This window comes from Atta colombica, unplaced genomic scaffold (genome assembly GCF_001594045.1).
Source record: "Atta colombica isolate Treedump-2 unplaced genomic scaffold, Acol1.0 scaffold207, whole genome shotgun sequence".
Taxonomy (NCBI): Eukaryota; Metazoa; Arthropoda; class Insecta; order Hymenoptera; family Formicidae; genus Atta; species Atta colombica.
The window spans coordinates 1,072,426-1,088,876 of NW_017259302.1; the positions used below are offsets into that span (position 1 = coordinate 1,072,426).

At 29.3% G+C, this 16,451-nt stretch overlaps 2 protein-coding genes across 2 annotated transcripts in view; both read left to right on the forward strand.

The window, feature by feature from the left end:
* The window catches only part of LOC108687503, a 72,136-nt gene that overhangs the window by 2,493 nt on the left and 53,192 nt on the right, over positions 1–16,451 (forward strand). The window contains 1 exon segment of the mRNA XM_018193279.1: positions 88–268. Coding sequence (XP_018048768.1) covers positions 88–268 — 181 coding nt within the window.
* Positions 3,242–4,437, forward strand: LOC108687501 (zinc finger and SCAN domain-containing protein 2-like). Its single transcript, XM_018193277.1, has one exon. The coding sequence runs from the start codon at positions 3,242–3,244 to the stop codon at positions 4,400–4,402; it is 1,161 nt and encodes a 386-aa protein (XP_018048766.1). The 3' UTR covers positions 4,403–4,437.

Consider the following 16,451-nt stretch of genomic DNA (forward strand, 5'->3'; position numbering starts at 1 on the left):
TATTTAATTACTATTATTTTATTACTAAGCAAATAACAAAAAAGTTTAAAAAAATAGGAAGAAAAAAAATCTTAAATTTTGTTTAAGGCCTACCCATAAAAGAAGAAAGTGAAGAAGATCCTAATAATAGAACTATTGAGCCTACAACATTTGTCAACGTTTCTTTGGCGTGTGACGAAGCAGGACCTTCAGGACTTCAACAACAGAAAATTACAGATATGCCAGAGATAGTAATACCACAAACATCAGATGTGGATCCGAAAACTGGGTGAGTTTTCTGTTTTTACTTTATTGTTGAAGGGCCAAAGGTGCCATTTGTTGTGGTAAACATATACAATTATACATAAACATTGCGTTGGTTTTTATTACTCATTATTTTTATATTCATATTTTATACTCATTATTTTTATCAATTTTATTTAAATTTGAATGAATTCGTAATTATCAAATCAGCGACATATATAAATAGAATGAATTTAACGATATTGAACGATAATTATTATGGAAAAGTAGTTTCAGTAACTTAAAATAGAAATTATCAATAATATTGAATATATTTATTCCTTAAAAAAAAAAAGAAAAAAAAACTAATGTGCGTATGAGAAATATTATGCTCTGTTTTAAACTGTTTTTAATTATGCATCATGCTCTTTCTTTAAAAAATTTGCTAATAAGTTTTAAAAGAATTGTCGAGTCTGTGAGGTAGAAATGAAAACGCAAGATAGACAACAACTACATTTGTAGCTTTAATTCTTATGAATGTAACATCCAGGTAAACACAAGGTAAGTTTGAACACACCCCACAACCATCTTTGGCCCTAGGTGTTTAGCAATTTAAATATAACAATATAAATTTTCTATATATTATAACATTTACATTAATTTTAAACGATTTTATGTTTATTTAAGAAAACATGTTTTATGCGATGAATTTAGAATACAAATTGCTAAGCACCTTGTTACTTTTACATGTGGTAGCATGTATATAAAGTGCATTTCGATCAAACACGATCTTGATATGACATTAATTTTATAATAATGTTCTTTATATATTATTGAACTTGATATTACTTTTATACTTTAATCGAAATGGACTTTGTTAGACATTATTTATATATGTGCAAAAAAATGGATAAAGGGATTTCTCTGGATTATTCAAGTAAATTATTAATAACAAAAAAATTAATTTCTCATTTAGCAAAAGTGATGCCTGAGAGAAACCAGCCTGATCTCTTTGTCCACTCATGAATCAAATGTTTACATGTTGTCGATATTAATATTCCCACGCTTACGTGATGGCACTAAATGCCGCACATGACCGATATTCGGCCGATCCAAAAAAATCACAGACGATAGATATTTTTTTAATGCAACGTATATCTACTATTTATGATCTTCGTGCTTTCCGACGCCTGCGCTTTACGATATTGCCAGGACACTATTACTCTATTAGTGTTACGACTAATCTTAAGAGTTACTTCTAATCTACGTAAAAAATACGTGTTTTACGAGATCGTTAATAAATTTTACATATGGTTCGTCAGACGATAAAATTGTTGCGTAATAGTGTAATTTTAACCGAAAAAACAAATCGGTTAAGAATGGTTAAGAATTTTGATGTTGAAGAAGATGAAGGATTGTATTTCTTCCGATTCGAAGATTTCTGCGAAATGAAAGAAAAAATCGTCCGTTAAGCGACTGCTGAATCAAGAGGATTTTTATAAACACAAAGGCGAGTATCATCTTTTCTACATTCTGTATTCTATTTTATTTATAGACCTCTTATATGCAAATAAAATAATGCGAATTCGTATCAATAATATTAATATACGAATTTGTATTATCTATGACAATTATATTATTATATTATATTATATTATTTATAATACTATTTTTTGGTATCGAATGAATATTCTCTTATAAATATCCCAACGCGATTATCAGTTATTCTATTATGCACTTTGCTTGAATTGCGCGTATTATTTCGCGTTTTCATTTCAAGTGCAAAAAAATATACCGCGAGGGATAACTCTTTTTAACAAATAATAAACCAGGCTTGCATTATAATCGCGCCGGTTTTGCGTTTGAAATGTGTGAAAATTTTGTTAAATATTGCGCCTTGAATTGGCTGCAATATTTGATATTTGTATCGCAATATTCTGATTCTATATCATTTTATATTATAAATTTTTACAACGCTTCTGTGGACGGAGAAAATTGTATTGTTCAGTTTTGAATACAGTGAGTATCTGATATATGAAGGATTGATACATAGCACTTTTTGTGCTTTTATTGTGTCAAACTTTTATAAATTCAGTTGGTACTCATTACTTGGTACTGAATAATATGTTTGATTTTCTTTTTTGACTATCGTACTTATTGTTCTTAATTACGTTTTTATCTTATTCGGTATGTTAGTGATATGTTAAAATAACATGTTACGATGTGTTGGACACGAGTATACATGTGAAAAATTGTTTTACGGTGTGCAAATGAGAAGAAGAAGCCATATCGTAATGGAATGCTCATAAAGGTGAGATTTTTCTATACCTGATTTAATTTGCGTTTTAACATGTTCTATTTCAAGTCATTAGTGAGTCTTTTGAGTAAAACTTTGCTTTTCTCAAACTCTTTTTGCCAAATTTTATGGCTTGATCTTTATTTTTCCCTTCTGCTATATCGTTAGGGAATATCTAATTATATATACATTTAATGTATATATATATATATATTTTTAATTATAATTAATTATTAATGGACACGATATGATGAGACTCTACAAAATCGTTTCATGTCGCGCGCGTAATTAATAAGTCATTTTTATCATGTAATTATTTGTCTAATATTATTTAAATACTATTATCATATAAGCCTTATGAATTCGGAAAGCTTGATGAATATTCATGTAGTGGATGATGAAACTTCCAATGCTGTTTGACTTGACGACAACCGCGATGACTTTCTCGATTCGCACATGCGCTCTTGTAACACATTATTATTATTATTATTATTATTATTGTTATTGTTATTGCTGCATTTCGAGAGGGATGCCAGCAATGCCCAAGCACCTTGCACCGGCCACCTTGCAGCACTCACATAAGCATAAAATCTATCTTTTTCTATCTTTCTTTTCCTCTCTTTCTCTCATCACCGCCTGTATGCAAGATATATTTGTAATGATCACAAAAAACAGAATCAAAAGACGAAAGTTGTGTGTGCTCACGGGTCGTTCTCCGTTGCAATGTCCTTGGGTTTTATCAATTTCAGGGAAGGAGGCGAGACCTTCGGTGGATTATCAGGAATGCTGCGTCAGATTCTCTCGCCCTCACCCGAGATCGGGGAGGCCGGTATGTCCGTCAATTGTAATCTCCTACAGACCAACTCGATATTTTCGAACCAATCGTCGATGCTTTCGTCGACGTTGCTTCCCCCGCATTTTCAATCCGTGTGCCCGGACCAGTCTTTGCTTGATCAGGTGCAAATCTTTACTGAGTCTTATCCGTGTCCTACGTGCGGGCTGGAGTTCCGAAGTACCCTTAAGCTAAACTACCACATGCGAACAAGTCACGCCGTGCGTCCGGAATTTGAGCATGGTATCGAGAATCAGCCGCGGTACTCGTGTGCAATCTGCTCGCGGACCTTTGTTGCTTTAAATCACCTGAGGATGCACGAAGTTACACATTCTACGCCCATGTCCACATGCGCGTCAACTTCCACCAATCTCGCTACATCGCCCGGTGGCAACATGGAAAAAACATTCGCTTGCGATCTTTGCCAGGCCAGCTTTCGGTATCGCACACTATTGGAACGTCATCGGAGGATGCATCAAGAGATCGGCCAAGAGAAACCTTATTCCTGTCCGAGATGTTTGATGCGCTTCGAAACGCGCAATTTGTATAATCATCACGCGAAAACCCACAGACCATTGCCGGCGAGTAATGAAAATCGGATAGTCGCGGGTACGAATGCGGTATCATCGCCTATCGATTCGATGATAACCGGCAATCTCGGTGTTGTCAGTGGCGGTGCTGGCGGCGGTGTAAGTGGTGGACCTGTAATCCCCGTCAAGCCCCTACCTTCTTATCCTTGCGACTCATGTTCCAAGCAGTTTGCAACCGCCGAATCATTGACCACACATAAGGCGGTGCACAGGTCACGACCGCTAGTCTGCGACGTATGCGGCAAGGGCTTCACGCATCGCAAGTATTACGTGGTGCACCAGCGTATTCACACCGGCGAGAGGCCGTATCTTTGTGCCATGTGCGGCAAATCATTCACGCAAGCGTCGACGCTCACCGTGCATCGTCGTTATCATACGGGAGAACGTCCATATACTTGTACGCTATGCGGAAAAGGATTTGTTACGCGAACGATTATGCTTAATCATATGAAAAAACATTAAGCTAATTTGATCAAATTCAAAATATAATTGATATTCAAAAGTCTTATTTGTGATCTCAGAATCCATATTTCAACACTCTAAAAAAAAAAATAAATAATATTGAAAATTTAAATCAACTTCGATCGAATTAAAAGAAAATTTAATATAATTTAAATGAAAAAAAAAACTGCAAAAATAAGATTAAAAATGAGCGACATTTTTTTAATTGCCAATTGAAACAAATTTTAATAGCTAGTGCGTATAATTTTTTTTAAAAACAAATATTTTATTGGAAATAAAATTCTATAAAAGTAAAATATTTTTAATTGGACGTAATCTCATATGAAAATTGTATAGTATGTTGATATCTAACAAGTGCCTAAAATTACTCAAATTACTCGCAGTATAGTAAGTCGATATAATATGGTAAACGAATTAAAATGTGTATAAATTAATTTTTTTTATGAGCTGTCTACATGATAATATATAATTCCGTATAATTTCGGATAAAATATATTTAATAATCAAATCACAAAATCACGTTAAAAGTACGCGAACAATTATATGCTATAATCATAAATGTTGTCATCACTGTGATATTGTTTGTATATTATACAAAATATTTAGAATAATGAATATTCTTAAACGCGACGCGAAACTTTCTATCTTTTTAAATAAATATTGCATAATATGGCATAATTTAGTTTCTAATAAGAGAAATTAGTACCTGCGCAATAATATAAAGTGCCTAAAAGTTCAATTTTCTAAATTATTTAATTTTTTAATCATGAAGTAAATTAAAATTTCAAAAACAATTTAATAATGAATAATTATTTTTATGCTTCTTGCATTACATTTTTAATTAATGAAATTGTTGACCGATTGTTCTATAGGTCGTCCGGAAAGTTAGTTCGTGCCGATGTTGAAGGAAAATTGAAACGCAGAAAATTTTAATTTAAAAAATGTATACTAAAATTTAAATTTTAGTCGGCACGAACTTTCCGGACAACCCAATATAATACGTAATTAATTTCAATTGAATTCAAGTGCTTTTAATTAATATGGGATGAAAGACAGGGTAAAACGTGTAACATAAATTACGTAAATGTGACATGTAAGTATGAAGACGCTTAAAAATCTAAATATAGTTTCAGAAGTTATGTGTAATTCGAAGGTAGATCCGCAGATAGAATAATAAATGATTGTATTTAATGATTTTTTGCAGTGATTTTCGACTTTAGCGTTACATAAATGTATTTTTTTTTCTATTAACAGATTAGATTGCATTTTTGCAAACGTACATGCATCTCTGTATATATTGCCGATTAGTAAAAATTGACAATATCTTTTGCGAATCGTGTTGTATTTATTAAATTAATCTAGCTAATATTAATCTAGCGATGATATATTTGCAGAATTTTTCAAATGATGAGATTGATTTTATTTTATTTTAAATATATAAAATGTATTCTTGCAAGATACATACCATAATTATTTATTTATATTTGCTCTGTATACATATATAGTTACATACATATAATTTATATCAATTTACGTTTAAATATATAAAAATGCATTTTTTAAATTGTAATTAAATTTATGTTTTATTTTACGAGATTTTCGATAACAAAAAATTCTACATCACAAGCTCTTGTTTTTTCAGCAGTCTTAAATTGTAACTTGGAAACGAAGAAAATTCTAGCAAAATATTCAAAATATAAGTATTTTTCAATAAAATAACGTTAGCAATTAATAGAATAGATTTGTAAAATATATTGAAAACGCCTTGTATGTCCAGTAATCGACAACTATATATTCTATATATACTATATAGGATGAATCATTTAAGACTGGCCACCCGAATAACACTCACAGTTTTGGAAATAGGAAAAAAATGTTTCAAATGAGAGAGGAATGGTTTCAAAGTAGAAGTGCTCCTTGTTTTCTTCTAGGTAGAGGTGTCAAAAAGATTTGAAGGTCACCTCCATTTTTTAAAATTCTATAATTTTTTTTATACAATATTCTGAAGAGATTATTCCTCTAATTATTCTGCATATAGTAGTAAGTATTAAGGTAGAGATATCAAAAAAAGCAATAGTAAACGAGATATTTTATACTTTATCGACATATCGTGACATAAAATGTTAAATGATTGATAGACTATTAATTTTTTAATAATCGTATCTTAATACTTTTATAAACAAAATGAGATGAATCAATTGATGGAAGGAAAATACATAATTGCTTAAAAAAAAATTTTGTATGCAAAATGGATAATTTTTTAAATAAGCTATGTGTTTTCTTTCCACCAATTGATCATCTTATTATTCATTTTATTATTCTGTTTATAAAAATTTTATTATTCTGTTTATTAAGATATGATTATCAAAAAATTAATAGTTTACGAATTATTTAACATTTTATGTCGTAATATATGTCAATGAAGTACAAAATATCTCGTAAACTATTGTTTTTTTTTATAATCTTAATACTTTTATATACAGAATAATTAGAGAAATCATATTACGTAAAAAAAATATATAATTCCAAAAAAAAAATTGAGATGACCTTCATATTTTTTTGATGCCTCCATCTAGAAGAAAAATAACACGATCAAAATATGCCCCCCTTGAAATCGTTACACTATCTGAAACATTTTTCTTATTTCCAAAACTATGGATGTTATTCGGATGGTCGGTTTTAAGTGATTCACCCTATATATATCTGGAACTGAATTCAACCGAGAAACGAAATATGACAGTTGTTAAATTAAAATAAATATATATTAATAAAAAAAATAAATATATATTTTGTTTTATTAAAAATATTTTATTAAAAAATATTTATGCTCAATGTAATTTTTGAAAGAATTTTCTTTATTCTCTGATTTTTGACGTTACAATTTAATATAGTTGTAATGTAAGCAGAAGAAATGTGACTTCTCTATAAATGTTTTAATAAATAATATTTAAGAAACACATACATTTGTGGTACTAAAATAAAATTTATACTGAAGCATATATATTGAAGTGAATTAACATTAATTTCAATAAGTTAAGGAACTGTGAACTATTAACTATAAGTAATTACTTTATTCTTTTTAAACTTATAAATTTTGTTAAGTGCAAATGAATACAGATGATTAAAAGTACAAAATATTGATGAAAAGCATCTGCATCATCGTTTCTCTAGTGATCGATTGCTTGAACTTAATATTTCAAACTTTCATTGTTTGACACTGTACTATTCGCTATCAAGCGAACAATTTTTCAATATCGATCTGTAACTTAGATTTTAGAAATATGGACAAAAAATATTACCGTCTAAATAATTATAATTAATGGACATAATTTTTTGTAATGTGCAAATATTACATGAACAGTTTAAAGCTGTTATTTTGCGATATGAACAATATCTTAATTTTCTATCATACATTTATCAAAAAGTTCGTATAATTTTGCATGTTATAAGATTTTTCCTACTGACATTAATTATAATTATCTAGTTGATTCTGCTCCTTTATATAGTTAAGAAAAGAAAACGAAACTCTTTTTAATATTTATATAATATGTATAATAATTTTTTATTATATAATATTAAATTAATAAATTATAGTAATAAAACTGTGTGCAGAGAAAAATGTACATCTATACGAGTACGTTATACAGGGTATTCTATTATAGGATATTTTTTCGATCTCGAGATAGTCCAGATTATTGAATTGAACTTTAAAGGGAATTTCGAGCTATATCTCCAGTCTTATCTCGAACCTTGAATCTTCATGAGCATTGCGAGCATTTCAGCAATCTATATATAGTGTTGTTTTAATTGTATGTTTTATGCAGTATGTTTTAATTGTATGTTTTATGCAGTCAGATATGTACACAAGACACATACGAGGTTTGATTCAAAGCTCGCCTCTAAATTCGGTTTCAAGTTTGACTTAAAATTTCATTTGAAACCCAGCTTAAAGTTCGACTCAATAATATGGACGCATTTTTAGGTATTAAAAGCTCAATTTAAAAAATATAAATATCGGGTATAAATAATTGAAAAAAATCAAATTTTAATCTTTTGAAACAAACGGGTGTACCAAATAATATTAATCTCTGGAACAAATGAATGTATCAAATAATATTGATTATTTTATATTAATATTAATTAATACTAATTTTCAATTTGAAAATTATTTATCTGCAAGTATATTTGACATTAAAGATTATGGAGGTCTGACAAATTTTACTTTTTCTATGAGAAGAAATTAAGTAATTCAAAATTTTTCGGAAATCTATAATTGTTGAATTTATGACTCGTATGATAGTAATACAACATTCTGTATATACTATAAGCAAGAAATAGTGAGATTATGCACTTAGAAGAAAAGAAAATAAATATGGTATGATTGTTAATATAATTAGTATGGTTAAGATGGCCGCATTTTATTAACAAACACAATACAAACACAACATTAGTATTAAGAAATAGAATATGATATTTTGTAGTTGCGAATTGTATGCTACAAGGTCATATATAAGCAAGGTTGCAAGTACAACGAGTAGAAGACGACGGTGTTCGTTCGCGAATAATCATTGTTTAAGCGTATAATAAGACATTGATGAGAGAAAATAAAAGGCAGATGGCTAATAAAGAGAATACTGGAAATCACAAGTGAGGCGCTTTATTGACTACCCAACTTCCATACAATCGAGCACGAGTGTTCAGCTGATCATCCCTGTACATATCTTGCGTACTACGTAAGGCCTGGTTAAGGCAACGAAAGAGGCAGCGAGGAACGAGCACTGATTGACTTCCGTTTGTGTCTCTCTTCTTTCCAGATATTTTGTGTCAAGACTCTCGGTGCTGCCTCAGGATCGGCAGCAATGCGGGTCCAGCGTAATCAAGCAGATCTTCATCAAGCCGGTCAAGCTGAAGCAGTTACAGGCAGACTCCAAACAATCGAAGAGGAAGACGACGTTCGCTCACGAGAGTACCTTGAAATGCGAATTTTGTGGCGGCAATTTCATCTGTGAACAGGCTTTTAATATGCATTTAAAGATGCATGAATCTCATTCGGAAGAACAAATGCAGCAGGATGAGCAATTAGTCTGCGAGAATTGTGGCTGTACCTTCATGACGATACTAGAGCTACGTGAGCATCAGAAGAAACACGTTGCCGAAGACTGTTTTAGCTGTGACAACTGCGACTATGTGACCACCCGCAAAGAGAACTTAATCACTCATCAGAAGTGCCACAATGTGTCTAATTACAAGTATCAGTGCGAGGAATGCGGCGAGCAATTCCAGAGCAAGAGCAACTGTCAGGTACATCTATTGTCGCATGCGAGTGAAAAGTCGTTTCAGTGCGACGTGTGTAACGCCACATTTCGCTACCGTCAAGGTCTACGATTGCACTCGAAGCTACATCAACCGGATTATGTACAGCCACAAAGAAAACATCACTGCGAGCTATGCAACAAGCGTTTCTCTCGGAGACAAGTGTTGCTGATGCACATGAAAACTCACGACGCGGGACCGCAAAATGAATACGTATGCACGATATGCAGCAAGTCCGTATCCAGCAAGACTTATCTCGCGGTACATCAGCGCAAGCACACCGGCGAGAAGCCTCATGTTTGCGACGTTTGTGGCAAAGGCTTTATCTCGCAGAACTATCTGAGCGTGCATCGTCGCACGCATACGGGCGAGAAACCGCATCAGTGCACTCATTGCAAGAAAAGGTTTACCCAACGGACTACGTTAGTAGTACATCTACGAGGTCACACAGGTGATCGACCTTATCCCTGCACATACTGTCATAAATCATTTGCTTCAAAAACGATGCTGAACTCGCACTTGAAAACACACGCGAAACAAAATGCTCGACAGCAACAGGAACAGCAGCAACAGCATCAAGAAAGTTTGCAACAGGAAGAGGAATCAGTGTCGTACGAAACGGTCACTATAGTGTTGTAATTAGTGATTGTTTAGATCCTACTTTTTTTTTATATAATCAAGCTTGTTTATTTCTTTTATGTTTCATCAGCGTAAGTGATATTAGTAGAAGATGCAAAAAAATAGATATAAATAACTGCCAGATACTTCGCAATTTACACAGATCGTTGAGCGTTTTAATTTTATAAAATAACTGGTGGAAGTATATTGTAAGACAAATTTGCTTTAGTAGTGATGCTATGTTATGTTAGATGAAAAATGTATACTTGTAATAAGTATTGCTCGATTAAAATGTGAACAAGTATTTATCAAATCAGCATCTTTCCTAAACGGAATCGGTTTATATCAGTACTAAAAGTTGTAAAAGATATAGTAGCGCAGTACTTAGTATATTTTTAAATGATATTTTACTGGAAAGTATCATTTAAAAAATACAATATATTATATACGACCTGGAAAATTTTCGAAAATCTATAATTTTCAAAAAAATTTCTGTTTTATTCTTGAAAATTAGAGATTTTGGAATTTTACCAGGAATCAAGGAAATTTTGAAATTTTATTTTTAAATTCTCTTTTCTTGGAAACATTTCGTTGATCATTTTTTTTTGATAATGTAAAATGTAGAGAATTAGTTAGCAATAAGTATGGCATGCATCCGTATATTCACGTATATTCTCTTTTTGCAAATTTTTATTAAAAAAAATGAGGGTAACAGTAGAAAACAATACTTATTATCAACAGAATAGAGTAGTTTATTAATATTGCATTATAATGCGCCTTCCTTGTACTATTCCATAGATATCTAAAAAATGATTGTAAAAAAGATAATAGGTCAAAATTACCTCTACTCAGGATTGCCACCTGGAAAACTAAGAAAAATCAGGGAAATTAAAATTGGTCATGGAAAACTGGGAAAAATCAGGAGAAAATATAAAAGAGACTGAAATTTTAAACTTTGCTCGCAATTTCCTTAAACTGCTTCTATTCCAAATAATTTTTATAATTTTTCAAATATATCTGACGTTTATAGTCAAATACTCATTAAAAACTCGTGCACTTTAAATGATTTAAAAAAATAATTAAAATTTATATTTAGTAATTTTATTTGATTGCTCTTATTCGTCATAACTGCATTCTTTTTTCCAATTCTAATTTATTTTTCATTGGCTTGAATTTACCCCCAAAATATTATTATATTACTAAGTTTCTTTTATGTTTTTAATAATATAAACTAATTTTTTTACAATCCTTGATTCTAAATGTTAAAATTTTTTACATATTTTATTGATCATGGAAATTTCTCATTTTTCTGGAAAACCTGGAAAAGTCAGGGAGTTTTAAAATTCATTTTCTGTGGCAACCCTGCTATTGTAGAATGCTTTCTACTAATTTTCAATATATGCTTTATTTATATTACTTGCACTTAAATTATTTTACATTTAGGAAATTCTTTAATCTTAAAATTTTCAACAAAAATAAATTTTTAAGGAATTTTTATACAAAAATTCAGTAAACACTTTGAGATTGTTTTGTAATATTAGATTGCTGAAAATAATGAAACACTGTGACAGATTTAGATTATGATTATAAATAAGCATAATACATGATTCTCAATTTGAATATTAGTTATGCAGATAATTTCTGCAGAAAATTTCTTTAAAAAAATATCAATCCAAAATACAAAAAATCTTATAAATATGACACAAATGTGTATTACTGTTAATTTTACTTTTCTTAGCCATAATCAGTGAAATAAAAGAGCAAAGTATGAATATCTACATTAAAAAATAAATGAAACACTTATTGATTTTCAGTGAAGTCCTATATTACTCTGTTTTAATCATCAATGAATTTTTCACTGATTCAGTTTAAGTGAGGTAGGTATCCTTATTCCTAAGTCTGATATTATTGATGCTTATGCATAATATCTAATTTAAAAGATAATGCCAATTTTTATTATAGTCGGTGAGTAATGTGAGTATAATTATTAAAGAATTATGTAAACAAAACGTTTCGCAAACTAACTATACAATACATGTTTATTAAAAAAATAAATTACCTTATGAAATTTGAACAAATTGCGAGAAGATTTGCTAATGAAATTTTCCTGTAAATAAATTAATAAAGACAAATTCGAAGCAGAAAAGTTCTTTTACGTTTGCGTATAGCGATTTGAGATTTGTCCATTATGTTCAAAACGTCAGAAAAAGCGAGTGATTTCACAAACTGTTATAAACCGTCCATAAATTTTTAATTTTATTACTGTAACAGTATTTTTTAAATTTATGCTTATATTTGTTTTACTTGTAATACTAATATGATACATAAATAGATAGTTATTTATTTGATATTTGCTTCGTGCCCGTCTTTATCTTTATAAAAATTCATTAATGATATATTCTAGTGTAAATAATTGTACGCTTTTTGAATATAATACTTGCCTAATTGTTATACATCAAGAAGTTTCCTGTGCCTTTATTGTTATATTGTTTAAAGAGAAAGTTATACACGATTATGTAAAAATTGGGAATAAATCTATTATTGGCGATTAATGATATGATAGTGTCTAATAAAAATTGCTGTAGTTTTGCAGAACATTTATAAATATGTATTTTACTATCTTCCAGTGAAAGTATAAGTATATTTATGAACAATGTAATTAGTTTGACCTTTTATTTTTTTTTACAAAAGAAAAAAATGAAACTAAAATTCTTAATTGAAATATTTTTTGATAAAATAATTTGTATTTTGATAATCTTGTAATAATAAAATATATTTGATTATAAGTATTGCTTAGGCTAGGTTATCCCACCTTTTGGTAAATTTTACCTTGAGTAAATAGCAAGATTACCCAATTATATGCGTGGATTGCCCAGATTTATCTGATAGATAAAATTTATCAAAAGGTGGAACAATCTTATTCTTTTACTTTTTTGTTTATCCAGTAAATAAATTACCACAGTTTAGCCGAAAATGAAATAAGTGGCCCTTAATCATAATTAAATATTAAAGAGATTTAATTTTTTAATTATGCTACTTTTCTATAAAAAAAATTGGAATAATGGTTAAGTTATATAGAACTTATTATATGCTTCATCGCATTTTACACAATTATTATTAGCAGTATTTAAATTATGTTATATTCTTGTGGACATTAATATATCATGTATTATTTAACTTCAGATATTGACAATAAAAGAAATTTAAGTTTTCACAAGGAATTGGCAAAAAATATTGTCTTTATTTCCAAATGTTAATTTTTATACATTTATAAAGTTTGATATTTTTGCGTGAGGTTTTACATAGAATAATAACTTTTTATTTTTACACAATTTATATTTTATTCTAGTATTATTGTATAAGCGATTATTTCAATAAAATATTATTTGTAATTCTTTAGAAATATTCTTCAAAATTTTTTGAAAACGTGAGTATAAAATATTTATAATCTGAGTATAAAATATTTAAAAAATAAATTATAATTATAAGATAAAATATTTTCTTTTTCTTTTAGTAGTCATTTGATTTTGCAAACATTTTTGAAAGAATTTGTTATATTACTCTATTCTCTTTTATATAAATGATTTGATATCTCTAGAGCTTAACATGTAAATTAAAAAATTATTTATTTTTTTCCTAGACTTATATATATTTTTTCTTAGTATTTCTTTGATTTCCAATAATTTGTATGATATATGAAATATTTAACTCGATGTGTCACTGAGATCGCAGCTTTCCAATTGTACAGTAAGTAACAAGATTAATATTTTATATTGACAATATTTTATGTTGGTATATTTATTAAATTTCTTACTACATTTGAAGACTAATGAATATAAAAGATGTGCCTTTTTACTTAAATAAACGTCATTAATTTGTTCACTTTATAATTTGCTTTATATTATGTAATTTTTCTTTTATCTGTATGATTTTATATAATGATGTCTATCGTCTAATTGTTTAACATGTAACATGAATTGATTAAATATCTTATTTTAGAGTTAAAAACATTTATTTTTTAATTATGAATATAATCTGTTTCTTTATTTCTTTTCAGAACGAAAAAATGGATTTCTAGAGTACCTCAAAAACTTATAGAAAGGGAAGATCAAAGAGCAGCCTTCGTTATTCTTCAAGAGATTGATGACAAAACTTTTGCACGAACAATTCTTGTTCAAGAGGTAACCCCGTACCATTGTGATTCATGCAATGAAGATTTTGATACAGAAGCCAGTTTGATAGTGCATAGAACGGAACAATCAATACTAAGAACCCGAGAAGCGTTGCGTCAAGCAGAAAAAAAGAAACATGAATGTGGCATATGCGGACAGACTTTCTCAAAAAAGTTGCAATTGATTAACCATCGCCGGATACAATGTAGGCAACTTCTGGACACACAAAAGAAGCAGGAATGGAAAGAGACAGTTATAGAAACACTTAAGAAGACTGAAACAATTAAGAAGACAAAGAAAATTAAAAAAACAGAAAAAATCAAGAAGATTCGAGAAAAAAATGAGGAATTGTCAGCAGGTCCAGTTAAGTGTGATCAGTGTCATAAGATATTCAAAAAGAAAAAATATTTGAATGTGCACAAAACGTTACATGGCGCACCGCACATTTGTCAGATGTGTGGCGCGAAGCTGACTTCAGAATATTATCTAAAAATGCACATCAGGCGGCACAACAAGCAATTTACGGAATTTTGCAAAATTTGTAATAAGGGTTTCTACTTAAAGGCTGTTCTGAAATATCACATGGCCATGCATATTGACGAAAAGCCCTGTATCTGCGAGATTTGTCACAAATCCTTTAGAAATCAAGTCAATCTCCGAAATCATATGAAGATTCATGCTGAGACGAGGAAGAAATTTAAGTGCGATATATGCAGTTTTGAAACATTTTATAACTGTTATTATAAGGAGCACATGTGGATTCACACCGGTGAGAACAGTGTGACATGTGAAGTATGTGGCAAGCTAATTAGAAGACAGTACATGAAGACTCACATCAGAATACACACTGGTGAGAAACCGGAGATTTGTGAATTTTGTGGCAAAGCGTTCAGCGCTAGAAAGTATTTGGTTAAACATCGGCGAATTCATACTGGTGAAAAGCCTTACAAGTGTAAAATCTGCGAGAAACGTTTTACCCAACGGGGTACTCTTACTGCGCATCTTCGGAGACATGAGAATCCTAAATGAAAGCGTTTTTTTTGTTCTTTCTTTTTATTTTTTTCTCCAAAATCTTATATAATTCTTTTTGACTTTATATATCACGCAACATTAATGTTAATTAGTGTAATTTTTGTTAATTTACTGATGGAATCATTATTTTATATTAATATTTCTTACTTAATGTTCCATATGATCTGCATAGATATCGTTAATCGAATAATAGTGATATCAATTATAATTTAAGTTATGTTATGAAAATATGAAGTCAGTTATTTATTTTTAATTTTGAATTTAATTCAGTGATACATGAAAACATGACACTTAGTAAAGTTTTAAAAAATTGCACGAAAGTTATTAAATTGTATTAATGAAATGTCTTATTGTTTATTAATTTACATACTTATTCTCAAACTATTTAATACTACTATTTAATATATTGTTACATGCAATGTTAATAAATACTTGTTTATATATTCATAATTAAAATATTGACCAGATAATCAAATAAATTTATTTTTTCAATTGAATACTTTGTATTAACTTGTATACATTATGTAATACAATAAATTTCAATGTGCTTCTGTAATTTGTTATATTATTTATAATTTATACTCCGCTTTCAATTTCATAATTAATTCAAATATATAAGACTTTTGAAATAAATTAGAAAAATAAAGTGTGTGTAAAATATGATCAAATTTTATGATCAAGTTTTAAATAGCAATTAATAATCGAGTAAAGATAAAATAGTTAATCGAAATATAAAATATATGAAAATTATTCTGACAGAAAGAATGCAAAATTCTCTCTAAAAACATGAATTATATGTTATTTTGATTAAATAATCATGTTTTTAGAAAAGAGATATTGATTATGTAAATTGTATCTTCAGAGTGTACATTGTATCTTTAGACAATATTTATATATATTTATAAATTAGACAA